Source organism: Mus caroli, chromosome 6 (genome assembly GCF_900094665.2).
Source record: "Mus caroli chromosome 6, CAROLI_EIJ_v1.1, whole genome shotgun sequence".
In the NCBI taxonomy this organism is placed as follows: Eukaryota; Metazoa; Chordata; class Mammalia; order Rodentia; family Muridae; genus Mus; species Mus caroli.
Genome location: NC_034575.1, coordinates 28215513 through 28239033, shown reverse-complemented (window position 1 = coordinate 28239033; position 23521 = coordinate 28215513). Strand labels below are relative to the sequence as shown.

The window sequence follows — 23521 nt, the reverse complement described above, 5'->3', positions numbered from 1 at the left end:
TTTTTTTTTTTTTTTTTTTGGTTTTTCGAGACAGGGTTTCTCTGTGTAGCACTGGCTGTCCTGGAACTCACTTTGTAGACCAGGCTGGCCTCGAACTCCTCAATCCGCCTGCCTCTGCCTCCTGAGTGCTGGGATTAAAGGCGTGAGCCACCACGCCTGGCTGAATTCTTACTATTCTTACTGTCTCCGAAACAGCATGTGGCACTAGTTGCTAATAACATGAACCTGCGTGACAGACAGGGACTCTGCTGCTGCACTGATTACATCTAAGAGCTGATTTACCTGGAAGTGCTAAGTGAGCATTTCTGTTATGGTGCACGATGATGTTGGAAGACACTGTGCTGAGGACAGAGATCCTACACACACTCTATAATTACTACTCAATTATAGAGTCAACCTATAACTGCCCTTTGAAATATTCATTCTTTTTTTTTTTAATAGAATGAAATGATCAGGAATTAACTTTAGGGGAGGATCTTGTAAGTGTTAAAAGGATTTAATATAAGGCAGATGCAGAAATATTATAGGGTCAAATTTAAAGCATTAAGTAAATACACACATACATACAAAACCATCAAACCAAGCCAAACAGGACAGTAGGAAAAATGCTCCACTAGCCCGCAAATACATGATATGTCCAAAAACTGCACCTTACACAAGATCCCAACCCTACGAACCCATGTCACTACTACTGTCACTCCATTCCACTCAAGGAGAGTCCTTCTCCTAGGAAGCAGCCACCTTCTAGAGCTGGGGTCAGCATTGTGTTCCACTCCATGCCTGACAGAAGGGGTCATTTCTACCATATACTCCTCCATGAAGCAGATCAGGATGCACAACACCTTAACAGCAAGTAAATAAATGTTGTGATGCCAATCTCATTCCAATGCTCACAGAATGTGTTGTGAGCCTTACATTTCTGGCTAGTAAGCTCTTTGAGACAACTACTGTAATGAGATATGTGAGAATAGAGCAAAGACTTTGGAAAAAACATTACATGTTAATAGGATGATAAAAAAAGGTGGAGATGGGATGACAGAGACAAAGTCTTAAAACCCAGAAAGGCTGTCTAGTTACTACATAGTGTTCTAAGAAAGAACTATGATGAGTCTGACCAACTAAGAGCCTCTGTAGGCCAGTCACAGCCGAATAATCAAAACGGCACAATGCATAAAGGACGGTAAAAGCGTTCATATCCATTTGTTCTTAAAGTCCTAAGTTCTAAAATTATCACTCTGTTCTCTGAACTCCTCTAGTAAGTCTATACATGTGATCTACCAAGTTATTAATATGAATGTCCCCATGCTGTTGTCGAAATATCTGTATACAGTATTTGCATGTTCATCCCCCATGGATAATAATACTCATGTATAGAATCTACACATAACTTACATTCACTTTTGCTACCTGAAATCATCTCTATCTTATGACTAATATAATACAAATACTATAGCAATAGTTGCCCTATTAAAGTATTTAGGCTATAACAGAAAGAGCCATACACGTGTTCAGCAGAGATGCAGCTTCATAAAGATTGTATGGATAGGTGGGCTGACTGTGCATATAGGCATGCACACATGTCTCACTTTGTTACCTGGAGCTTAAATTTCTATCTTAAATTTCTTTGTATTTGACTTCCATTTCTTCTGACACCTATAATGCTTAGGAAACCCTCACAAATCTTTCTTTATATTTTATAGTTTACCATGTCCAGTGTGGCAGTTTGAATAGAAATGGCCCCCACAGGCTCATATATTTGATACTTGAATTAGGTTATTAGGGAGTGGTACTACTTGACAGGAATTAGGAGGTGTAGCCTTGTGAAGTATGTGAAGTCTCAGAGGAGGACGTGGATCTCTGGGGAGTGGGCTTTGAGGTTTCATATGCTCAAGGCAGGCCTTCTGTCTGTCGGTCTGTCTGTCTCTCTCTCTCTCCCCCTTTCCTCCCTCTCTCCTTCAGTCCCTCCCTCTCTCTCTCTGCCTGTTGATACAGATATACAACTCTCAGCTCCTTCTCCAGCACCATGTCTATGAGTGCAGCTCCATACTTCCTGCCATGATGACAACAGACTAAAACCCTGAACCTGCAAGTTATCCCCAATTAAGTGTCCCCTTTCTAAGAGTTGCCTTGGTTGAGGTGAAGAAAGTCACAGTAGGAGAAACCCTAAGATAGTATCTATTTTTTGTTGTTGTTACGAAAGGTAATATTGTTGGCTCAAATCTTATTTTGTTATATTATAATTTATTTTCAAAGTATTTTCCTCTGCAAGTTAAACTTGCTGGTAACCACAAACGGGTTCCAAGCATCCATGTATCAATTGACAATGTTAAACCACATGATCCAGAATGTCTGTGCACTCTTCTCATCACAGAGGCTGAGCTTCCCCTTTCCAGAAGACTTTAAAACTAACAAACAAAGGACAACCATAATGGCCAACATAAGACTAGCATTGTATATAAATGTGCCTGGACTCAGGCTGTCTTCAATACATAGGCTTAGAATTTCCACCTCAATGGCAAGGCATTCTTTAGTCTTAGTATTAGTTTTAGAAGCTTGATAGCAGATTTTGGGGAATCATCAGATGATAATGGAAAAGGACTGCGAATTCACTAGAATTTGTTGTCTAAAAAGAACTTTGTGAATGTAGACCGTAAACTCACGTGCTATACACATTGCAGACTATCCTCCATGAACTGACTTTTCTAGAGAATCACTTACCCTGAAGTTCTCCACTCCGACTGTAGAGCTCTCTTCTTTGTTCTCGGAGATAGGCGCTCATGCTGATAGCATGGGAGGATGATTCAAACCTAAAATACAGCACAGAATACCACATGGTTAGCCCACATAGGTGCCATCCATCCATCTCTATGCTCCCAAAACATTCTAGTCTATTCTGGTCTGTATAACATTCCCTGGTGTGTAACAATTATGACATTTTGGCTATACATGAAAAGTTGCCCAAACCTTGCTTTATAAATAATATCCCTGCTAGCATTCCTCTGCAGGAGGTTTTGGATCTTTTCTTCATCACCTTTTTCACCTAAAAGAATTCTGACCTCCTCCACTTCCAGTTACCTTCAGATCATCATCACCATGGTTGTCCTCATCATCTTAGAGCGTGAGCACATCTACAGCAACAAGAGTATCCTACAAAGTCATTCCAATTATGCTATTACTCAAATCAAAACCCATCACTGCCTAACCACTGCCTCAGCAGACATAATGGTTCTTCAGAGCAGTTTTCTTCCTGAACTGATGAAGTAAAAGATTAATGCACAGAGGATACTAAAAAAGACCACTGATATCAAAGAAGTAAGGCATCACTGGTCTCTATCTAAATGTCTAAAATGATTTTTTCCAAATGGCTGCTAGGTTTTGCCTGCCCTATAGCACCATTTAAGTATTCTCCAGGAATTGTTTACAAAGGTCAGAAACATAGGAAACAGATTATGGTACAGAATGGGTCTCTAAAAGCTAAAACAAGGAACACAAAACAAATTAGTCATAAAAAATAGCGTACAGGTATAAATAAAACCAAGTAAAATTATGACTATATCAAGATTCCATTTCATAGCTCAGATTTTCAAAGCCAAGATAAGAAGCTGTAAAAGAAGGAATCCTTCTAAGAATTTTGCCTCTAAAGGGTCAACAGCATAGGGAGAAAGCAACAGAGTCGGTGGACTCAGTGACTGGCAACAACAAGAAAGGAGCATCATTTTCTTAATCGTGTCCCTTTTATCCAGTCCTTGACAGGAGGATGAATACCAAGATGAGTATCAGCCTATGAAGGAAATACTTCAGTTACTTGATCCGCTTTCCGCACCCTACCAAGAACTAAGAGGCACAAAGAGCCGGAAGCAAGGCAAAGTGTGCAGTACTTCAAAAGTGCCACCTGCCAGTCAAGTGCAGAAAAGAAGCCACTGACCTCCAAAAAGCATGCTGACAGCTATTGATCAGAGATAGCAAAGGAAAAAACAAACTCACAAGCTTAGAATAAGGAAGTAAATGTCTACAATAAGAGAGAACTTAAACACGATTAACCTTGGCGAAGGGCAATTAAAGAGGGTAATAAAGTCCTTCACAGATCTGCAAGAAACAGATTACAGTGCTCTGCAATCTGAGTCCTTTATGACTTGACAGGCTTGCTCTTCATGAATTCCCTTTATGCTTGCAACAAGTCATACACTGAGATAATTTTATAGCAGAAGAGGCACGAGAGGTTCTTTAGTCTCACCTCCTTATTTGATAGCCAAAGCCACTGAGGCAAGTGCAGACAAGAGACCCTCTCAGACCTGCATGGCTCACTAACAGAGAAACCAACTTAAAATGAGCAGATCTGTTTAACGTCCAAATCTGGGACAATAATGAGTTTTAGTTCTGCACAATAATAATAAATGTATAAGAAGTATTTAAAAATTTTAATTTCTACCAATTAGGGACTCACACACACACACACTCCCCATCCCTACCCCTATCCAGCAATTTAGCCAACACTGCTGGGGCAAAGACAGCCATGGCTGACAGCTAACATGTGAAAGCCCTGAAGGCACTGTTCTGCTGGAATTTAGAAAGTTATACTGCTTAGTCCTTGTTGTCAACATGACACAACCTGGAAAAAGAAAACATTAAGAAAGAACAGCATTACTTGACAAGATGTCCATATGTTTTAAATGCTAATTGGTGTAGAAAAGCTCAGCCCACAGTGGGTGTCACTATCCTTAGGCAAGTAGACCTGCACTGTATTAAAGGGCTAAGTGTAGCTTTCAAAGGAGGCAGAACTAGGGAGGGAAGGAAAGAGAGAAACTGAGTGAGAGGAGAAAGGGACAGCAGTATGCTCGCAAAACAGGAGTGAAAGCCTAAAGAGAGAACAGCACTGGCGTGTGTGTGTGTGTGTGTGTGTGTGTGTGTGTGTATGTGTGTGTGTGTGTGTGTGTGTACATACAAAAACATATATATGTTCTTGTGGCTTTTGAAGCTAAACTGCTGCATAAATATAATTTATAATCAAGTTTAAGGATGAAGCAAATTTCAAAAGTTTAAAAGCTGAGTAAAAATATGAAATAAAATATACCACGTACTTATTTCTTTTTTCCTTTTACAAATAAAATTGTATGATGGCTTCTGAAGATCATCCCTCAAATTGGGGATGAAACAGAATATGGGTATTGTTAAGCTCAAAGATCACAGACATAGGGACGCTCAGCAAGTAGAGTTTGTGTGTGCTTTCTCATGTACTCATGTGAGCGCCTCTGGGAAAAGAAAGTGTCTGCAGGCTACTGCGCTTTGTCACTGTGTTACGGCTCTTTACTCTAAACCAGCTGGAGACACGAACTAGACTTCAGGGTAAGCGGCTTCTCTCTCCATTTCTGTATTCTCACAACCACGTGCTGGCTCTGTCACATTACATAACTTACTTAATTTTCCTCACATGTCAGCGTTTCTTTATGAGTACTTTTGTTTTTATAGTACTTAGTAAGGAATAAAGGTTAGGTTCTGCTGCTTACAGTTGCTAAGATTTGGTTAATACCAAATTAAATTGCTTGATTGGAATCATTTTGATAAACTCCCCACATGCGAAGACTCGTACACAGGAAGTATCAATCAGCACCAGCCATCCGTATATTAATGTCAGACTTAACTTATGAACTAGTAACTGTCACCAAGAGATGCACATTCCAAGCACACAGCTTGGCAGAATTCACTAAGATGGTAATTACGAAAAAAGTAAAAACTTTTGGATTGTTTCTGTATTAAAAACAAAGGTTGTTTTTTGGCACTTGGTCCTTTTCAAGGATAACATATTTCATACAAATTGCTCTAGGCAGTTTCAGCTAGTAAATGTGTGGCTGTGGATGGTGGGGAAGGGCCCCGCCCTTTCAGAGCTGGCTCAGCACAGCATGCGAGCTCTCCACTCTGTGATACCTACTTAAAAAGAGAATTCTTTGGCCTCTGTGGTTTCTTCTTGGCAAAAAAGGCTGCGAACTCTCGTCCAGTACTGGCATAGCTTAGTTGGGCTGATGGCTCTGAGGCGGTTCGTGTGTTCTTCATATCCAAGTACTCAGTCAGCAGCATCTGTACAAGCACAATGAGGAGTAGAATTTAGTGTACATCATCCTAGACTTTCAGGATATATTAACCTAGATATTCATTCTTCTACTCAAAGATATAAGAAAAGCTTTATTACAGCCATAAAATCATATCCCTGTTAGCAATTCACAGGGAACCTGAGTTTATAGGCATTGGAATATGCCAGGTAGCATGCTGAGTGAATTCGTCAAAATCCATCTTTACTTAGCATGCAATCCTCATTATTCCAAAGTACCACAGCATTAGCAGCAATGGCCTAATATTTACTGAGCACTTCCTGTGCTCCAGGCAAGACCTTATCTGTTTAGATGTATTAGGGTGTGGGTTCAGACAGGTTCAGAAGTGAAGTAGTCCCTGGTGAATTAATGACAGGATCCATGCTGTGACCCTTCATTCATTCTGCTACCACTATATATAAGCATGACAGTAAGCCTATCAAGGAAGGCAAAGGAAGTGGGGCTGAGTAAGGTACTCCTGACCTGCAAAGTCTTAGTAAACTGCTAATTTCCTTGAAATGAGTGGAAAAAAAGAAAAAAGAAAGGAAAAAGCAACTGTTTTTGTGATGAACTACTTACACTACTTAAAAAAGATACTCCTTATAAGATCAGCTCACCACAGAGCCACAAGGAGTGAAGCCTGTGCTAGGATCAACTATAGTTACCAGAATTCTAAACACATCCATGAAAAAGGAGAAATCTGGAACTGAAAGCATAATAGTTCCTAAGAATACCTAATAACACTACTGCGGTTGAACTCATTCATATCATTTAAAAAGAAATTCGATTCTGTGAGTCAAGGAAATGCTTTTCAGAGAGACAAGGTCTCATCTGATTATGTACTCGCTCACTCACTGAACATTAAACTATTTTGAATGCCATAGTCATCGAAAGCCCTTCTGAAGCCTACGAACACTATTTAGTAAGTTTGAGGGTGATTAAGCCTCGGCCGCAAGCAAACATACTACTCAGTATTTAAACATCAGAAGTTTTTTTAAACATTAGCATTCTTCTGAGTCTCTAATCTATGAAGTTTGAATTTCTCACTATATTTTGTAGTTGAAGATGTAGAAATAATATTAGGTTTTAAAATTGCAAATGGCCCAATTTCAACCTGGGCTGAGTGACTCCAAATCCTGTACATAACCAGGATGTCAGGAAAAACCATAAAACACTGAGTGGGGAAATGCTTTACTTGTATGGGAGTGTTGGAGTGCTATCCACCAAGTGCATAAACCAATATAATAACCAATACCATCTGATAAGCATCACTCAGCCATCTAGTATGAGGGAGACACTGATTTGAGTCTCCATTTCCAGGTCAGCAGAGGAATTTCATCAAGCTGTGGACTGGAAGATGCTAGAAGGAAATTCAGCTATACCTGATCAACAGAATGCTAGGAAACTCAGAAATAATTCCAAAGCCATACAGCACAGAAAGACCTTCACTGATTCACAGCAGCACAACAGAGATCGGCTCCAGGTAAAACATAAGGTTACACTAAACCAAGCAACTGTAAGGCGTTGCTTGCTGTCACAGGACTGAATAGCTGGCCTTGCACAATAACTCACAGGCCAAGCAGGGCATGACTAACAAGCATTCCCAGACCCAGGTATCTTAAGATCAGTGTTCCCTGCCCCGCCTCAATAACGTCCCTGAATTATTGCCTTGCAGCTCGGTTTGCAGGGAGAATTTTCTCCACCAGTTTATCACTATCTTTAAACAGATTCCACTTCCATCTTCTCAACAAAATGTACCTTTGGTCATTGTGTGCTATCTGCAATCTTTAATTCCGTTTTGTCTTTAGGCTCCAAAGTTCTAATAGTAGCCTTCACATCTATTGTTTCTTTTGCCATGACTTGGTTTATTGCTGATGTCTCTTACAAATTATATTCTCCCGTGTGTAAGTGGATGCTTGACTTAACTTTACTCACATTTCAAAGGTAAAATCAGGTTTGCTAAAACTTAAATTCTTTTCAGATACAAGAAGCTAGTCCTTCAGTTGACATTTTATTTTTACACATTTTTCATTCTCACTTACCTACTAGCTTTAAATGTAGGACTGCTTTAATAATGTTTAATTATAATATAATTAAATCATTTTCAACCTTTCCTTTTCTCCCCCCTAACACTTACTAAGTGTCCCCTTGTTCTCTATATGAATTTGAATATGGTATAATGATAGACATTCCTGAATCCATAAACACAACTTTCCATATGACATAAGCTATATATGTGTGTATATGTGTGTATATACTTATACTTATTTATATGTGTGTGTATGTATATATATGATCTTGGGGCAAGTAATGGAACCTAACCAACTACCGAAGGCTAGTGAAGTAATGGATCTTGGATGAGAACCTACAACAACTAAACCAGTATAATCCCTAACAACATGCTAAATATTTATCCTTTTCCCACAATTAGTCTAGCTATAACCTCTCATCACAGAAATTTCTCTTTGAAACAAATAGATATCATTGGATCCCCTAACTGATCAAGTGTAGAGAACTAAAGATTGTGAGGTGCACAGTTCCAACTGATAAATCTATGAACACAATCCTTGCACCAAAGAACTGTCTTTTGATACATTCTTATGTGCCCTCATCGATTAATGACTCTGTTACCTCTTTATATGGACAGACATTCCTGTCCCCTAACAAATTAGCTCATCCATATAGTTTTCCTCAACGAATCTTGGCTTCCCTTACTATTCCAATACTTCCAAACATCAGTGACAGATCCATCTGGGTTCACAATATATTTCCTTTGAATTGTACTATATTCCCCCAGCAATGTGAACCCAATACTCCAGTCAGGTCTACCTACTGCAATTATTCCCTGGATATATATTTGCCTTATCATTTCTGGAATCCTAGAATAGATCACCCCTACCCCTAATAGATAAATCCTCCCAAGAGTAGTACCAGTATTTTCTCGTCAGCAACTCTTTTGGAGGACACACTCAAAGAAACATTTTCCACATTGGTAGGTAAGTAGTTACCAAAAATTCCCTAATACCGTTAGCCCTTAATTCATATGTTTCTTATAACATTATATTTATTTATTTATTTCTATTATAGAGCCATACAACAAACACAATTACCTATATATTAAGATATAAAACATGTGATAAGATCTTTAACACAGAGGCTGCTGTATGTAAATTGAAAATAGCCTCCAAAATAAAGTGAATCCAATATATAAATTAGTCATCAATATACAAATCTGTAAACCAACTAGAACCTAAAAGGGAAAGGTATAATCTAGACCATAGGCCAAATGGCTGTGGCACTAATTTGCTCCATTGTGTTTTCTAACCCCATTTCTGCGTAACTAAAAATACTTTCTTTCAAATCAAGTAACATTTTCCTTAGATAAAAAATTAGGACAGGTACAGTTTTAGATATCTCAAAAAAAGAAGAATTATGAATGATCCTATTCATAAACTGCTGAAAATGTGACTTAATTGGGTAAGTAAAGTCTTCTAAATGAAAATCTTGATACAACACATTGAGGACTCATGGCTCCAGTCACATAGGTAGCAGAGGATGGCTCTGTAGGGCACCAGTTGGAGGAGAGGCCCTTGGTCCTGTGAAGGCTCAATGCCCCAGTGTAGGGGAATGCCAAGGTGGGGAGGAGAGAATGGGTAGATGGGTGGGTGGGGGACACCCTCACAGAAGCATGGGGAGGGGGAGAAGATAGGGAGTTCTGAGGGGAAACCAGGAAAGGGGTTAACATTTGAAATGTAAATAAAGAAAATATCTAATATCTAAAATATCTAATTAAAAAAAAAAAAAAGAAAAGGAAAATCTTGATACAAACATCAGATGCCTGGCAATAAAATGTAACTAGCAGCATGGAGAACAGATCACTGGTAGACTGTGCTCAATTCCAAGCATCAAACTAAAATGAAATAAAGAAGTTATATAATTTCATGATTATTATATATCTTGGTAGACAATGCAGGGTATCTTTCAAACTGCACATACATATTTTAAGCACATATATGTATGTTCAAATTTTCATTTTATTAATTCCATAAAAAAATCAACTCTGGAACAAAGATAATTACATTTAACATAAAATTTATCCATCAAAGAAAATCTATACAAGATAATGTCACATTCCTGAGGCTCTGGATCCCTTCCTATTTCAGGTACTAATTTCCTTTATACTTCTAAATAGTGAAAAGGTTTTTTTATTGATTTAGACTTCAAAAACAAATGCCAAAGTTCACGAGTGTTTTACATTGAACTTGTAAGAAACGCAGAGACACAGTTGGAAAGAATGGTGAAATCTATGACACATCTTCAAACGAGACCACAATCCAACGTTAGGCTTGAGGACCTAGAGTGCTGAGTGGATCTCTTGACAAAGAAAGGATGTACACAGCATAAAAGAATATAGAAACTGAAATGAAGGCAGGCAGGCCTGCTACTGTACTCTTGGATAAGCAGTTGCCGCGGTGTAAGTTAGAAATTCCATGATGTAACAAAGTGACAACATTCTGAAATTTATAAATTCCTGAAACACTAGTAACATCATTCTGAGTGAACTCTTCACTCACCATTTAATCTTATTTATTTAACGTATTATCTATGGGAGGTTTGTAGTTATGCATACAGAGTTTTCGAAAACTCAATATGATATTTGTAGGTTTATTATTAACATGACTCCACATGTAAGAGGAAGATGCCTTTTCATGTATAAGGAAAAAGAGCTTTGAGATTTTGGCTTCTTGTGGTAGTGGCTTCTCCTTAGTCCTATAATAACAACTAGCTCTATCTATCTTGCCTCTAGCACTGTGATGAGTAGAACAGATAAGTATTTCTCATCAGGAGCCTCCCAGCCAAGTGTAAGGTATTTCCAAAAGAGGCTTGCTGGCCATTTGCCTATTGTTAGGTTAGTGGTAGAACTAACTTTTCCATATTCACATGGCAATGAAATGAAATATTCAAGAAAATGGCACTTTAAAAAAGGTTTTTGTTTATCTACCTCATAGTTTATACATATATTTACAGACTTGTTCATATATGTGTATATACATCCATATTGCCTAGATAGTACATTGTGATAAGAAATCTGAGTTAAACTTCTGTAGAGACATCCTGATCCTGCCTTCCAGAAGATTCCTGTCTGCCCTCACTATGGACACAACTGTCTCATTCCAGTTAAAACCTATGTGGCGAGTGGGGTTTCTTCAAGGCTTTTTTTCCTACGGGGGGGGGGGGGTTGTTTTCCATCTTTTGTGTTTTGTTTTGTCTGTTTCCTGTCCCCAGGCTTTTACAACCTTCTCTCTCAGTTCAAGCCAAGGCTTTTCTTTGTATCTCTGACACCTAATGTGGCATCAGAAGCAGTGCAGCTGCTTGCAGTAGGTTACCTAAATTGAAAGTAATCTAATCTAAAGGGCAGCTCCTCACTGATGTTCCACATTCACAGATGAGCTCCCCAGGGTAGAGCTACAGCACCCATGGTGAAACTTCAGGCTTTCTCAGGTACATTAATTTACTCACATCATGGGAGTAGCATTTATTAAATTTCTGCTCCAATGCGATAAGTGCTACCCTAATGACCCCAAAGAGTTAATGCATTTTGGAAAGGAGCCAAATTGCTCTCTGGAGACAGTTTATTCAATTAAGTGCCTAAGACCCAGCATTTTCAATTAGCAGTTTAGTTACTAAAGACTCCTTCATATTGGTTATCTGTAACATGTGACTATTGACACACATTAAAAATCGCTTATAATTCATTCAAAATGAGATCTCAGAAATAACAGGTACAGATCCAGATTCAATTAACATTTATTTGTATCTACAGAATGCTAGGAGGTATGCTAAGTATTGTCCTATAGGGGTTTGAGAGAAACACTGTTAAGACTGGGAGGTAATGACGTTTGAAAGCACTAAGAATATTGCACCTGGATACAGAGATAAATAAAGGAGTCCACAAAGAAAACCTCAGTTGGTTTAATCAGAATCAAGTCCCTGTGTACCCTGTCTGAGAACATATGCCTACTGTCCCTAACTGGGAAGGTCTTCCTGGATACCTAAGTTCCTCTGCTTCTGTAAGAGCAACCAGTTCCCAGCCTGTCCACAAAACCTTTTCTGTACCTTTAAGTACTTCCAAGATCACCAGCAGCCATCACAGCTGTTTCTCCAGACCTGGCAGTTAACCATCTACAGCTGGATATTTAGCCTTTACCTATCACTTAACCTCCTTATATAACTTGATAAGAAAGCACTTTCCTAAAACGCTGTATTATCACAATTTCATAAAATGCTCATATATCATTTTAAAATTCTTAGTAACTAAAATCCAATTAAAGTCACTCACTCTAGACTTCTTGTAGAATTACATTTTCAAGAAAAATTCTATCTCCAACATAAAATTTCACATCTATATTAGGTTTATGATTAGATATACTATTTGTAATAAGAAGTTACATGGTAATTCAAAATATGAAACTAAATTATTTCATTTATCTGTTAAAATGAGGTTGATAACAAATTAAAAGGTCAATCAAGTGAGCTCCATTGATTATTTAAATTAGTTTATAGTACAGATAGAAACTCTAGGGTCCAAAGATGGAGAACTGATAACTCTGGAATAAAATTTAATTATTTTAGATTCATTTTCTCATCTAACATTATTTTTAATACTTCATTATTTTATTCTGATCTCTTACTCAAAAACAATGTCTAATCATAAAAATTTCACAACACTGAAATATATGAAGGTGCAAGTATTCTTTAAGAGTAGATATGCGCATATCTGACCTCATTATTTTACTTATCTCTAAATACTAAAAAGCAGTGCACTGACATGCATAAAGTACCTTATTACTTACATGCATTCTGATCGTAAGTGAAATAAAAACAAATTGTGCTTCATAGACAATGTATGACCCAATATAACCCTTTCCTCTTTGAATTATTTACACCCATCAACATATATGTCAGCCTATAAATTATATTACATGCCCCTGTACCAATCAACTTTCCTCCCTCCTGTACCTGTAACTCAAGGGCAACAGCTGAAGTACCTGAGTTTTGAAAATAGTTGTATACCTGACTTACATTTCTAATAATTTCCCCAATGGTGAAAAGGTAGAAAGTCAATAATGAAGGATGATGAATGTGAACACACAAAACATGAGACTGCATGCCTGAAAACGGGACTGGAGAATAAAACATGGAGGAGGAGCTGTGCCTAGCGCTTGCACTGCTACAGAGCCTGCACCTCCGTCTAGTTAGCCTTGGCACCGTGCTCCCACTTTGTAATAAGCTCATGGTAGAAAGCAAGTCAGAGAGAAGGAAAAGATAGCAAACTATTTAAATAGCAACCATGTTAACGCAGAAGCAATACAGTACAATTCATGTACTTCATGTTCTCTGCTAATTGCTTAAGACATCCTGCTATAGAGAAGACAGCAACAGTAGCCAGATTCTAGTCTTCTTTAAATGCCAGCTCTTAATAGCAAACCCCCAAAAGGTCTTAATTGCATTTACCAGGAGCTCATGAACTTTAAAAGTTGTTAATCAGATTTCCATGTAAATGGAATAACGATTAAAGGTTAAGTACAGGTTTCTCAAATTTCAGAAGTTGAGAATATATTGCCCTTCGAAGGGGGGGGGGGGATATCAGCCCTGACAAGAACTAAACATCTTAATTAAACATGCAAAACCACCAAGCTTATTTTTGTATGAAGTTCTATTTCCAAATGTCAAAGTTAATCATGCACTTGACTAAAACGTGGAATATTCTCTCTGCCAGAGAAGAAACGCTGTAGTATTGTAGTCTTCTTTTCTGAGAAAACATCTGCAAGTCTCCAAAATTCCTCTGCTGTCTTCCTGCATGCTGTCTTCATCTATGCTAAGAATCACATGGAAACGCCATCTACAGAGAGATTTTAATTGCTCTCCATCTGAGGGGTAATCCAAAGCCACACGTTTTTCCTTCAGCTCCATATTTATGTGATTTGGAGAAACATAAGACACTTCCTCATAAATTCACTGCACCTGTGTCCCTGGAGTGACATGTTGACAAATGAACATGACATCTCCTCAAACTCCAAGAAGAATTTATGATTCCTAGAAAGAATATACTTGATCAATTATAGTGTCATCACAGTTGAAAGGAAAATCATGTCTTTGGAGTGCACATCAGACGGTTTCTGAGGGCCTATGTTCTGCAATAGGATGAAGGAGTACACACCCCAGGCGAATGCTCACACCAACTCTAATACGTCTTTCCATTCTCCAGCTGAATAGGAAACAGGTACAGAAACTGGTGATACAATAATAAGATGGAAAGATTATGTCCCAGGAAAAATAAATAAATAAATAAATAAAGGGCTCAAGCAATCAAAAAACATTTGCATTATACTATCTAGCCGTGAAAAATAAATAATCCAGGTAAACATTCATGAGGTAGGCACTTTGATTTGTCACTTACATGCAAAGGTGGAGTTGACTAAGATCTACAAAGTACTTATTATATTCTTCATCCTGGGATCTAAGATCTATGAACATGAAAGGCACATCTATGATTTAGTCCAAAATGACTATCCCCACCATTTAAAGGAGCCAGAGGAACTTCATTCACACAGTTGCTTAAGCTTTCTGACATATCCAACACAGATTCTAAACTATAGGTTCGAGTACACAGTTACAACTGGATCTACCAAAGTGGCTCATGGGAAGATCTCGTCCTGATACACCTCCATGAAAATGTGACCACGTGAATGGCAACTGTGAATCTGCACTTCAGAAAGGATCAGATTGTCAGACCTGAGAGTGGCATTCTTTCATTCCATGTAGATATAGTTATTGCCTAATTTGTTGGCTTTGGTATAACTACTGTTACTTCTGAGCCCATTAAACAATAATATCGAACTTTTCCAGGTCTATGTACCTCCGGTAGAATGTAGTAACCCATTTAAATATGATGATCCTACAATTCGGTTCTAATAACATACAATCAGAACAAAGACAATACAGAGCTGCAGGTGGCCTCGACTTCTGTTACATTTACTTTTCACTAGTAAAAATATCTTTGAATAAAGGATCATGGATGAAGACAGATGCTCTTCACTTGACTACAGAATGTGTAACTCAAGGACATTCTGGCTTAGACCAAGAGAGAAGAAAAAGACTAGCCACAAAATATACTTATTGCGATGTATGTTATCAGAGGGTAAATCTATTAAAATCAATAATTCTCAAATCAATTAATAAATAGTTTTGGCCTATTATTTGGGAGATGAGAGCCAAGCTAACAGCTAAACTGTTTTAGTTTGTATAAAATTTTGTTACTTTTAATGTTTAACACATTGCTACAACTACAGATAAATCATCTAACTGTTTAAGTTAAAATATCAATGATTTAAATCTGCAAGTGTGGATTTTGCATACCACACAGGCCGTTGTAAAGCTGACGTCAGCACTTATCTCTTCAGACAAATGCTAACTCACCCATAGCCAAGAGCAGCAGTGCACTTCTCCACCCACCACTTGAACATCCAGATTCTTGTTCTTGAATAGCTACAAAGTGCCCAGGACTCACTGCAATAAAAGAGGTTCTACAGGCCCAAAGTTACAAGTTAAGAGTAGGTTTTCTTACTATGTCACAGGTTACCATTAGAAATATGTTCTGTTGTAAATGGCGATATTATCATTCATAACCTTTAGCTTCACGATAAAAGGTGGGAAACAACCAAAAAGTAATGAATTTAAAATGTAAGAAAAATAAAATGGTTGTTTAAATGTGGAAAACAATTTTCAGTTTTAAACAACATTTCCTACTCTCTTAGAAACTGAATACTTGGAGACTTTGAGTGGTCACAAGTAAGTAACAGTAGCCTACGCTGGCTTCCTTTAAGACTGACATTTGAAAACAGTCTGGATGACAGAACTATGAACTTAATCATATATTATTTTGAAATGCCAATGTTGTTAAAAATGGTTAAGTTTGATCTCAGCCAGCAAGCTAGCTAAGAAAAAACCCCATGTCTTACACCTGTGCTTTATCACCAGTATTAACGAAGTTGTTCCATCAGAATGTCATGAATAAAGTACTTTAATAGGTGAAATCATCCTGATTTCAAAATAAATTTATATACCAAACACACAACTCTTCAACTGTATTAAAACTGTATACTACAATCACAATCTTCAACAGGGAGGTTATGATTGCTACCCAAGAGGTAACAGGGTAGTTTTAATAAAGACTATTCTCTTTGCAACATACTAAACAGCTTATAAATGTTTATTCACAGTTAATTTCCCAAGAAAATATTACTCAAATCCATACAATAGAAAAAAAATAAATGAATGTTTAAGAAAACTCGTTGGGTTCTTAATATGCAAATACCATAAAAGTCACCACTACTTTAAGGGGAAACATGAGGTCAACTCAATCAAAGAAAAAGGTTATGAAAATTTCAATAAAGATTTTGATTTTTGAAGAGTTTAAAATCTGTATACTACTAACCAAGAACAATTAAAAAGAGGAAGCTAGGCTTGGGTGTACATGACTATAAACAGGATCTTGAGTCTGAAGGAGAACGATTACACATTTGAAGCCAGCCTGACTACATAGCAAGTTTGAAGGCAGAGTAAACTATACAAAACAGACCTTACCAGGAAAGGAATTTCTATGTATATATAATTTAAACATGTATATACATATATGCATAACATTACAATTACCAAGTGATAGACTTATTTTGATCACATCACAGCCATGCAGACTAAATGCAACCTCTGCTAGTTAAGAGTAAGCATCAGTGCTCCATATTATCAATTATCTCCAAGAATTTTTCTATGCAAATTTCTACTATATGGTATTCCATATACAATCTTGTCAACCAATAATATTAAAATAACTGAGCCTTACTACAGGAAGTGGAAACATATGTTTGTTTTCACAGGAAATGATTTCTGTAACCTTCTTGCATCATTTATAATTCACAGTGATTTTTGTAGTCTCATGGTTGACTACATATATTTCTTAGTGATTTATGTTAGGCTTTTTTAAAGCCTTGTTCATATTTATGGCTTATTCTCCTTCCAGAAAAGGTAACAATCCTATCCATGTACATATGTCATGATAAGCTTACAGATTGACAGAGGATGGACACAGCAGACTTTACACATCGGAAAGACTGATGAACAACTGGTGATGGCATTATAAGATAATTGATTGGGGGGAAGGAGAAGAATAGAAATGGACCATAGAAGTGAACAACTAACCTCACATAGCAGAATTTTGAAAGGAATATTTCAAATGACCACATGTTGCTCATTTGCTGATAGTAAGTAAGCAGGAAGGTTACTAGTTCACACATGTAGCATTTGATTAGCTGTTCTGTCATTATTACTAAGAACATGTTTCCACAGGGTACATTCCTTACCATCAGCTACTGTCAATAAAACACAGCAAGGAAGAATCAAAGCAGCCTAGCTAAAGACCCCTTCTGGCCTTTGTGGACACAAGGAACACACATAGTGCAAACATACATGCTGGCAAAATACATACATACATACATACATACATACATACATACATACAATACATTAATGATAAATAATTTAAATCTAGGAATGACTTTTATAGAAAATGGATGAGCACTAGTAATTCTGAGCAGAAACAACAGGCAGAGAACTGAAAGTTGAGTGAGATATGGAGATGGCAGAGCATGGTATAGGTAGAAGATTCTTGCATTTCCTAGAAGCCTGGGCTATACCACTGCTCCAGTCTGGTCATCAGATTTCTCCTCAGATGTATTTACTGCTTTGTATTAGCAACACAGAACCATCCCCCTACTTCTATAGCCTAAAGTACAAGTTCTCTCACAACCTAAACTATCTAACAAAACCTCAGTCATCTTTTTAATGTGCACATGAGATATGTGCTGATAGTATTGCTGTGGGAACCATTTTTCTATCTCTTCCAATGATTTCGTTCTTTCTTGTAATGCCTCCTACACTTTTTTCATCAGAAAAGGTAGTCAGAGCATCAGGATGACAGCCACCAGCACCTCAGTTCCTCTCAGTGAGGAAGACAGAGGCAAAAATCATGTTAATAATGTGAGCACTACTAAGGAGTGATTTAAATCATAAGCTAAGCTGCATAGTTTTTATCCCAATCAAAAATGTTCATTAAGAAAGTAATAGCCGAAGAATACAACTCTCTATCCTTTACAGCATACTTTACAGCATACTGTCATTTCACTCAAAATAACTAACCTTTTTCTATTCATCAATGAATACACTGAAATCTCCAAGCTTCCTTACAATTCGTTTTCTGGTGGCAGTACTTAAACAAGCCTAGCAGCTGTAGAAAGAGCTCAGCAGGTGAGTGTGCTGGCTGCTATTCCAGAGGGTCCAGGTTTAATTCCCAGCACCCAGTTGGTGGCTCACAACATCAGACTCCAGCTCCACGAAATCTGATGGCTGCTTCTGGCCTTTGTGGGTACAAGGAACAAACATGGTAGAAACATGCATGCTGACAAAATACCCAGATACATACAATGTTTTAATTATAAATAATTCATGTCTAGGAATGCAGATATAGGAGATATACAAATAGAAAAGTGAAAATATTAAATATCCTGGACATATGAAATGCAGAAAATAATTTGGTTTTATAAACAACTTTTTGTATATTAATAAAAAAGGATTTATGAATTTTCTGACTTCAGAAATATGTTGGTCCAAGTTTACCACATATATTTAAAATTTAAAATCCCATTTGTAATTAAGAAAAAGAAGATAAAAGAAGATATTCTCCTATTTATAACTTAATAAGCAAACTACAAGCAAAAATAAAAAAATTTAAATGTTAAGATGTAATTTGATGAGTAGTACCCCACAATCTCACCCACATACCCATTAAAAAACTTATAAATGAACAAGACATAAAAACAACTCACAATGCCAAAATCTAGATCCAAACACAGCCACTGCCAGAATGTTTAATGAATTCCCACTAAGTTCAAGGCTGATGGGAGAGAGTTAAGCTTCACATAATGATTTAATGATGCTGCTCCAAGGAAACGCCACCTGCTTGTGGAGAAAAGGTGTGGAAAGAAAGCCTTACCCCTTCTTTTCCTACACTAAAAGGTGATGCTGAACTACATTCTGGACCACAGTGACACTGGTGTGAGAGGCTGCTGGCTCTTCTAGTTTACTTTCCTCATCCGTGTCCATTAGAACAGCCATTCAAAATAAAGCAGTTACTTGAAAGCAGAAGACAGGATACAATTACCTGTTGCAAAATATCATAGATTCAAAAAAAAAGCAATCATGAAAACTGATTTTTATTTGAATATTCATGGTTTTTCTGGATATGCATAAAAATGATTTTTAGGAGTAAAACTCAGGAAATTATTTATTTAATTATCACCCAGACATTTAGGCAACAGGCTAAGAAGAAATCCTCCTATTCCAACAGTAGCCAAACAGTAGGTCTGGATAGAGTTGTTCTGTGAGAGGGAATAAACAAGAAAAAAAGAAATGGGTTGGGGTGTGTAACTGCAACAAACTAGAAGCAAGAAGCTCTCCATAAATCCTGACAGCCAGGGCAGCACATAAAACAAATGGCCTCTTGCAACAGCAAAGGAAACCTTTCAAGGGAAAACTGGCTCAAAGAAAGTCATTGGTAAAAGATTAAAGGGAACCAGGGAAAGTTAAAAAGGGACTGCCAATAAAACAAAACAAAACAAAACAAAACTTCCCATTGTAACAGAAAAAAAGAAAAATCACAATAAAGGCACAGGGTTAGTAATAATTGATATCACATAAAATAGGAGGCATAAAAATTTTCAGACATGGGATAACACTGAAAAGAGTGAGAATGGACAATAAATAGGATTATGAGAACAGGATTTTAGCCTCAAAACTACAGAGAAAGACAAAGTGGAAGAGAGAGCAGGGATGGAAAGGGAGAGAGTATGAAAGAGAATGAAAATAGCTTCCTTATTTAGAGTGGAAATATTAAGAATAAAACAGAAAAGGGGGCTGAGACAGAGAAGGGAGAAGGGAAATGGGGGGAGGTGTCTCTAGAACAAGCCAGAGACATGAAACAGGAGGCTCCTGAGAGGATATGGAGTGACCATAGCTGAGATGCCTAGCGGCAGGGGAATATAATAGACAGTATGACATGTAAATAGTGATGACATGTTTTTGTTTGATTATGATGTTGGGCTAAAGAGCCAGGGAAACAGGATGGAAGGATTCCTCAGTTTACTGAGTGTGGTGAGGTGATCAAGAGGCAGTTTGGAGGGCTGCTATTTCTATTTATAATCTGAAGAAAAGAATCTAGAATAGAGAGATTTATCTATAATCCAGGATTGGGATCATTAAGAAAGTAAGTAAGAGAGAGAAGGAAGGAGAAGGATTTTGATAAGTAAGACCAGGTATTTGGGGAATTTGAAGATTTGCTGGACATTGGGGAAGGGGGGAAATGAAACTTGACTGAATAATCAATCAGGTTGTGTGACTGAAGGCTCTGTGTCACAATTTGTAAGAATAACATCAAAAAGACACAAATTTATGTAAATGCATTGGAATTTGAGCTAGTGGGAGTCTAGTGGAGGTTGATAATGTTAACCCAAAACATGCCATTGACCCAAAAGAAGTGTCTCCGTCTCTTTTTCAGTTTCTGTGATAAAACACTGATGAAAGCCAACTTGAGAAGAAAGGGTTTATTTCAGCTTACAGGTTACAGTTGTCGTGAAGGAAAGCAGGTCAAGAACAGGAAGCTGGAAATTAACCAGACTACAGAAGGACACTGATTACTGGTTAGTCTTCTTATACAAGCAAGGACCACTTTCCCAGAGATTGCACCACCCATAGTGAATTGGGCCCTCCCATATCAATCATGAAGAAATGCTCCACAGACATGCCCACCTACCATCTTGATGCAGGCAACTCCTTGAGGGTCCTTCTTCACAGGTGAATTTAGTTTACTAAATCAAACCAAGCAAACCCAAACCAATAGGCCAATGGTGGTAATGCTATCTCTGTGACACCAGGGACTGTGAAGGAAGTATTGAGAAGCAAGGGATAAGACTTAAGTCCATTTAGTTGGTATTGGCTTGACTTCATCAGTGCTGTAGCCTCAAATTTTCTTCTATAGTTTTGTATTTTCTTAGATCTCAGGCATACATGTAGCTGTGGAGTCTATTCCTAGCAAAGGCTATATATAGTATTAAATGCAAAGCTGTATTTTTCAGTTGAGGACTAAGGAGAACTTAGAGAGGCTCTGACCCATAGGCTAAATGAACAATAGATATAAGCCAGTTAATAAAGCTTTTATATGTAGTCTGAAACTTTTATATCTGTTTACTAGACACCAACTGAGTAGCCCTTGATGAAACCAGAAGCCAGGCCTAAAAGGCAAAATTTGTACACCAGCAGATATGAGGCCCCCAACAAACATACAATAGAGGACTTCCGGGTCTGTGTTCATTCAAAGATGATACACCTAACCTTCAAGAGACTAGAAGCCCCAGGGAGTTTAGAGGTCAGGTGGGGTGAGGGCTGGAGCATCCATATGGAGATGGGGTGAGGTGGGGTGGGGAGGAGGTGTGGGATGTGGAGCAGACAGAGGGTGGATGGGAGGATGGGGAATGGAATATGTATGGAGTGTAAAAAATATGTTAAAAATAAATTTAAAAAAAAGAAAAAAAAATCAAAAGTTAGAAGTAAGATATGTTCTATAACTAGATAACAGTACTCCTGAAAGCTATTGAACCAAATGCCAGGTGTGGGGTACCTGCTTATGTTATGAGTTGTTGGTCAGGGAGGCACCAGGTATTCCCCAAAACAATCATATTCTTGTTATATTTCTTGAATGTCCATCAGAATTAGTTGATGGCATGACACAGCCATCCCAACCATGATCTGATAGCATCTGTGGTTGCCTATAGTAAACGTGTATAAGAATGGCCCTATTGTCTGCCAGTCATGTATCAGACAGGGCACAGAAGGTGTTATGCCATTCTGTAAAACTGCTGATCACTGTTGGTTTCTGGAAGGGTTGCAGTTATTATCTTTACATGTAGAGCCTCTGCTGAGCTCACCCTGCTTCAGTGCCTAACTAACTACCAGTCCTAACTACTAGTGCCTAACTACCAGTCCTAACTACTAGTGCCTAACTACCAGTCCTAACTACTAGGCCTCATGGTTGGTCTGGGCTAAACTCAATGGGTCACAAAATAAAACACAGGAATGTAGAGAAGGTACCTGTGGGGATGAAAGAGTAGTTGAGAACGGCGTGTGGAGCGTGAGATGGTAAGAGAGATCTGATGGCATTATCTACCTGTGCAGATTCATCAAATAACAAATTTAGTAAGCGTAACAGCATTGTTCATCTTTATTAAGCAGACCTTTAGGGGTGTTAGTGCGACTTTGCATATGTATTTATTTCCATGTCCCCGAACCTTATGCGTACAGATTGACAAATTCCTTCTGCCAAACACTTGAGGGCTGAAAGACAGCATTTTTCACAGTCTTCAACTTTTGTCGTGGTAAGTTGGAATTCTATAAACTCATTATAGAATTTTACTCAACTGTGTACATACAGTTATAAGTTTCTGATCTTCAGGATTTATTGAGTCTGAGAAATCTCTCTTAGTAAATACTGTTTGAAAAGGGATGCTTAAACATGTGGAAAGTGCTTTCCAGTTAACACATCTGAGGTTCCAAAGCCCTGGGTGGATGCTGGACTTTTTCCTTTGCAGATGTGTTAGAGAAGTCTTGGGAGTACAAAGTGATGGTGTAGACAGTAAAGCTGTTAAGGCCATATTAAATTGTAAGGCTTTATTTCTGTCTACTAGATCTTTTCCATTACCTAACTGGGTTTTGGCCTTGGTTGTATATCAGAATCATCTTGGAAAGTTTATAAACATAAGGAAAAAAAAAAAAAAAAAAACCATGATCCTGCCTCAGTCTAGAAGCCTAGAAAATGCAATACTGTGTGGGGACACTGTCAGATTCTGTGCTGTACCATGCTACTTTTTCTGTAGTTTTCTCAATTCTGAGGAATTATTGTGCTGAGCAGGACACTGACTAATGACCTTAGTAAGGAGCAAGCACCTGACAGCCTTTTCTGGCAAAACGAGCACTTATTCAAAAGAATGAAACTTTACCATTTTCAGGAAAATAAATGGACCTGGATATCATGATGAGATAAGACAGAAAGACAGGCATCATGCATGTTCTCTCATGTGAAATCAATATCCCAACAATACATACTCATATGTGCATATATATGATAGAAAGTCAGATGAGGGACTACATGGCAGAAGAAGGGCACTAAGCTATGTACAATGAAAGCCTGAGAGAGAGTATGGGTAAAAACAAATCTTTGTTTTCTTTCATACATGGACTCTATATTTAAATATATGTGTGCATGTATGTATACA

General features: G+C 37.8%; 1 protein-coding gene across 3 annotated transcripts in view; it reads right to left on the bottom strand.

Moving 5' to 3' along the window:
• Positions 1–23521, bottom strand: part of Exoc4 (exocyst complex component 4) — a 702198-nt gene that overhangs the window by 516128 nt on the left and 162549 nt on the right. For all 3 annotated transcript variants that reach the window (XM_021164590.2, XM_021164588.2, XM_029478695.1), the window contains exons 8-9: positions 5927–6072; positions 2719–2807 (exon numbers count right to left, since the gene is read on the bottom strand). In XM_021164590.2, the coding sequence (XP_021020249.1) occupies positions 2719–2807; positions 5927–6072 (235 nt within the window). The remainder of the gene's footprint in view (positions 1–2718; positions 2808–5926; positions 6073–23521) is intronic.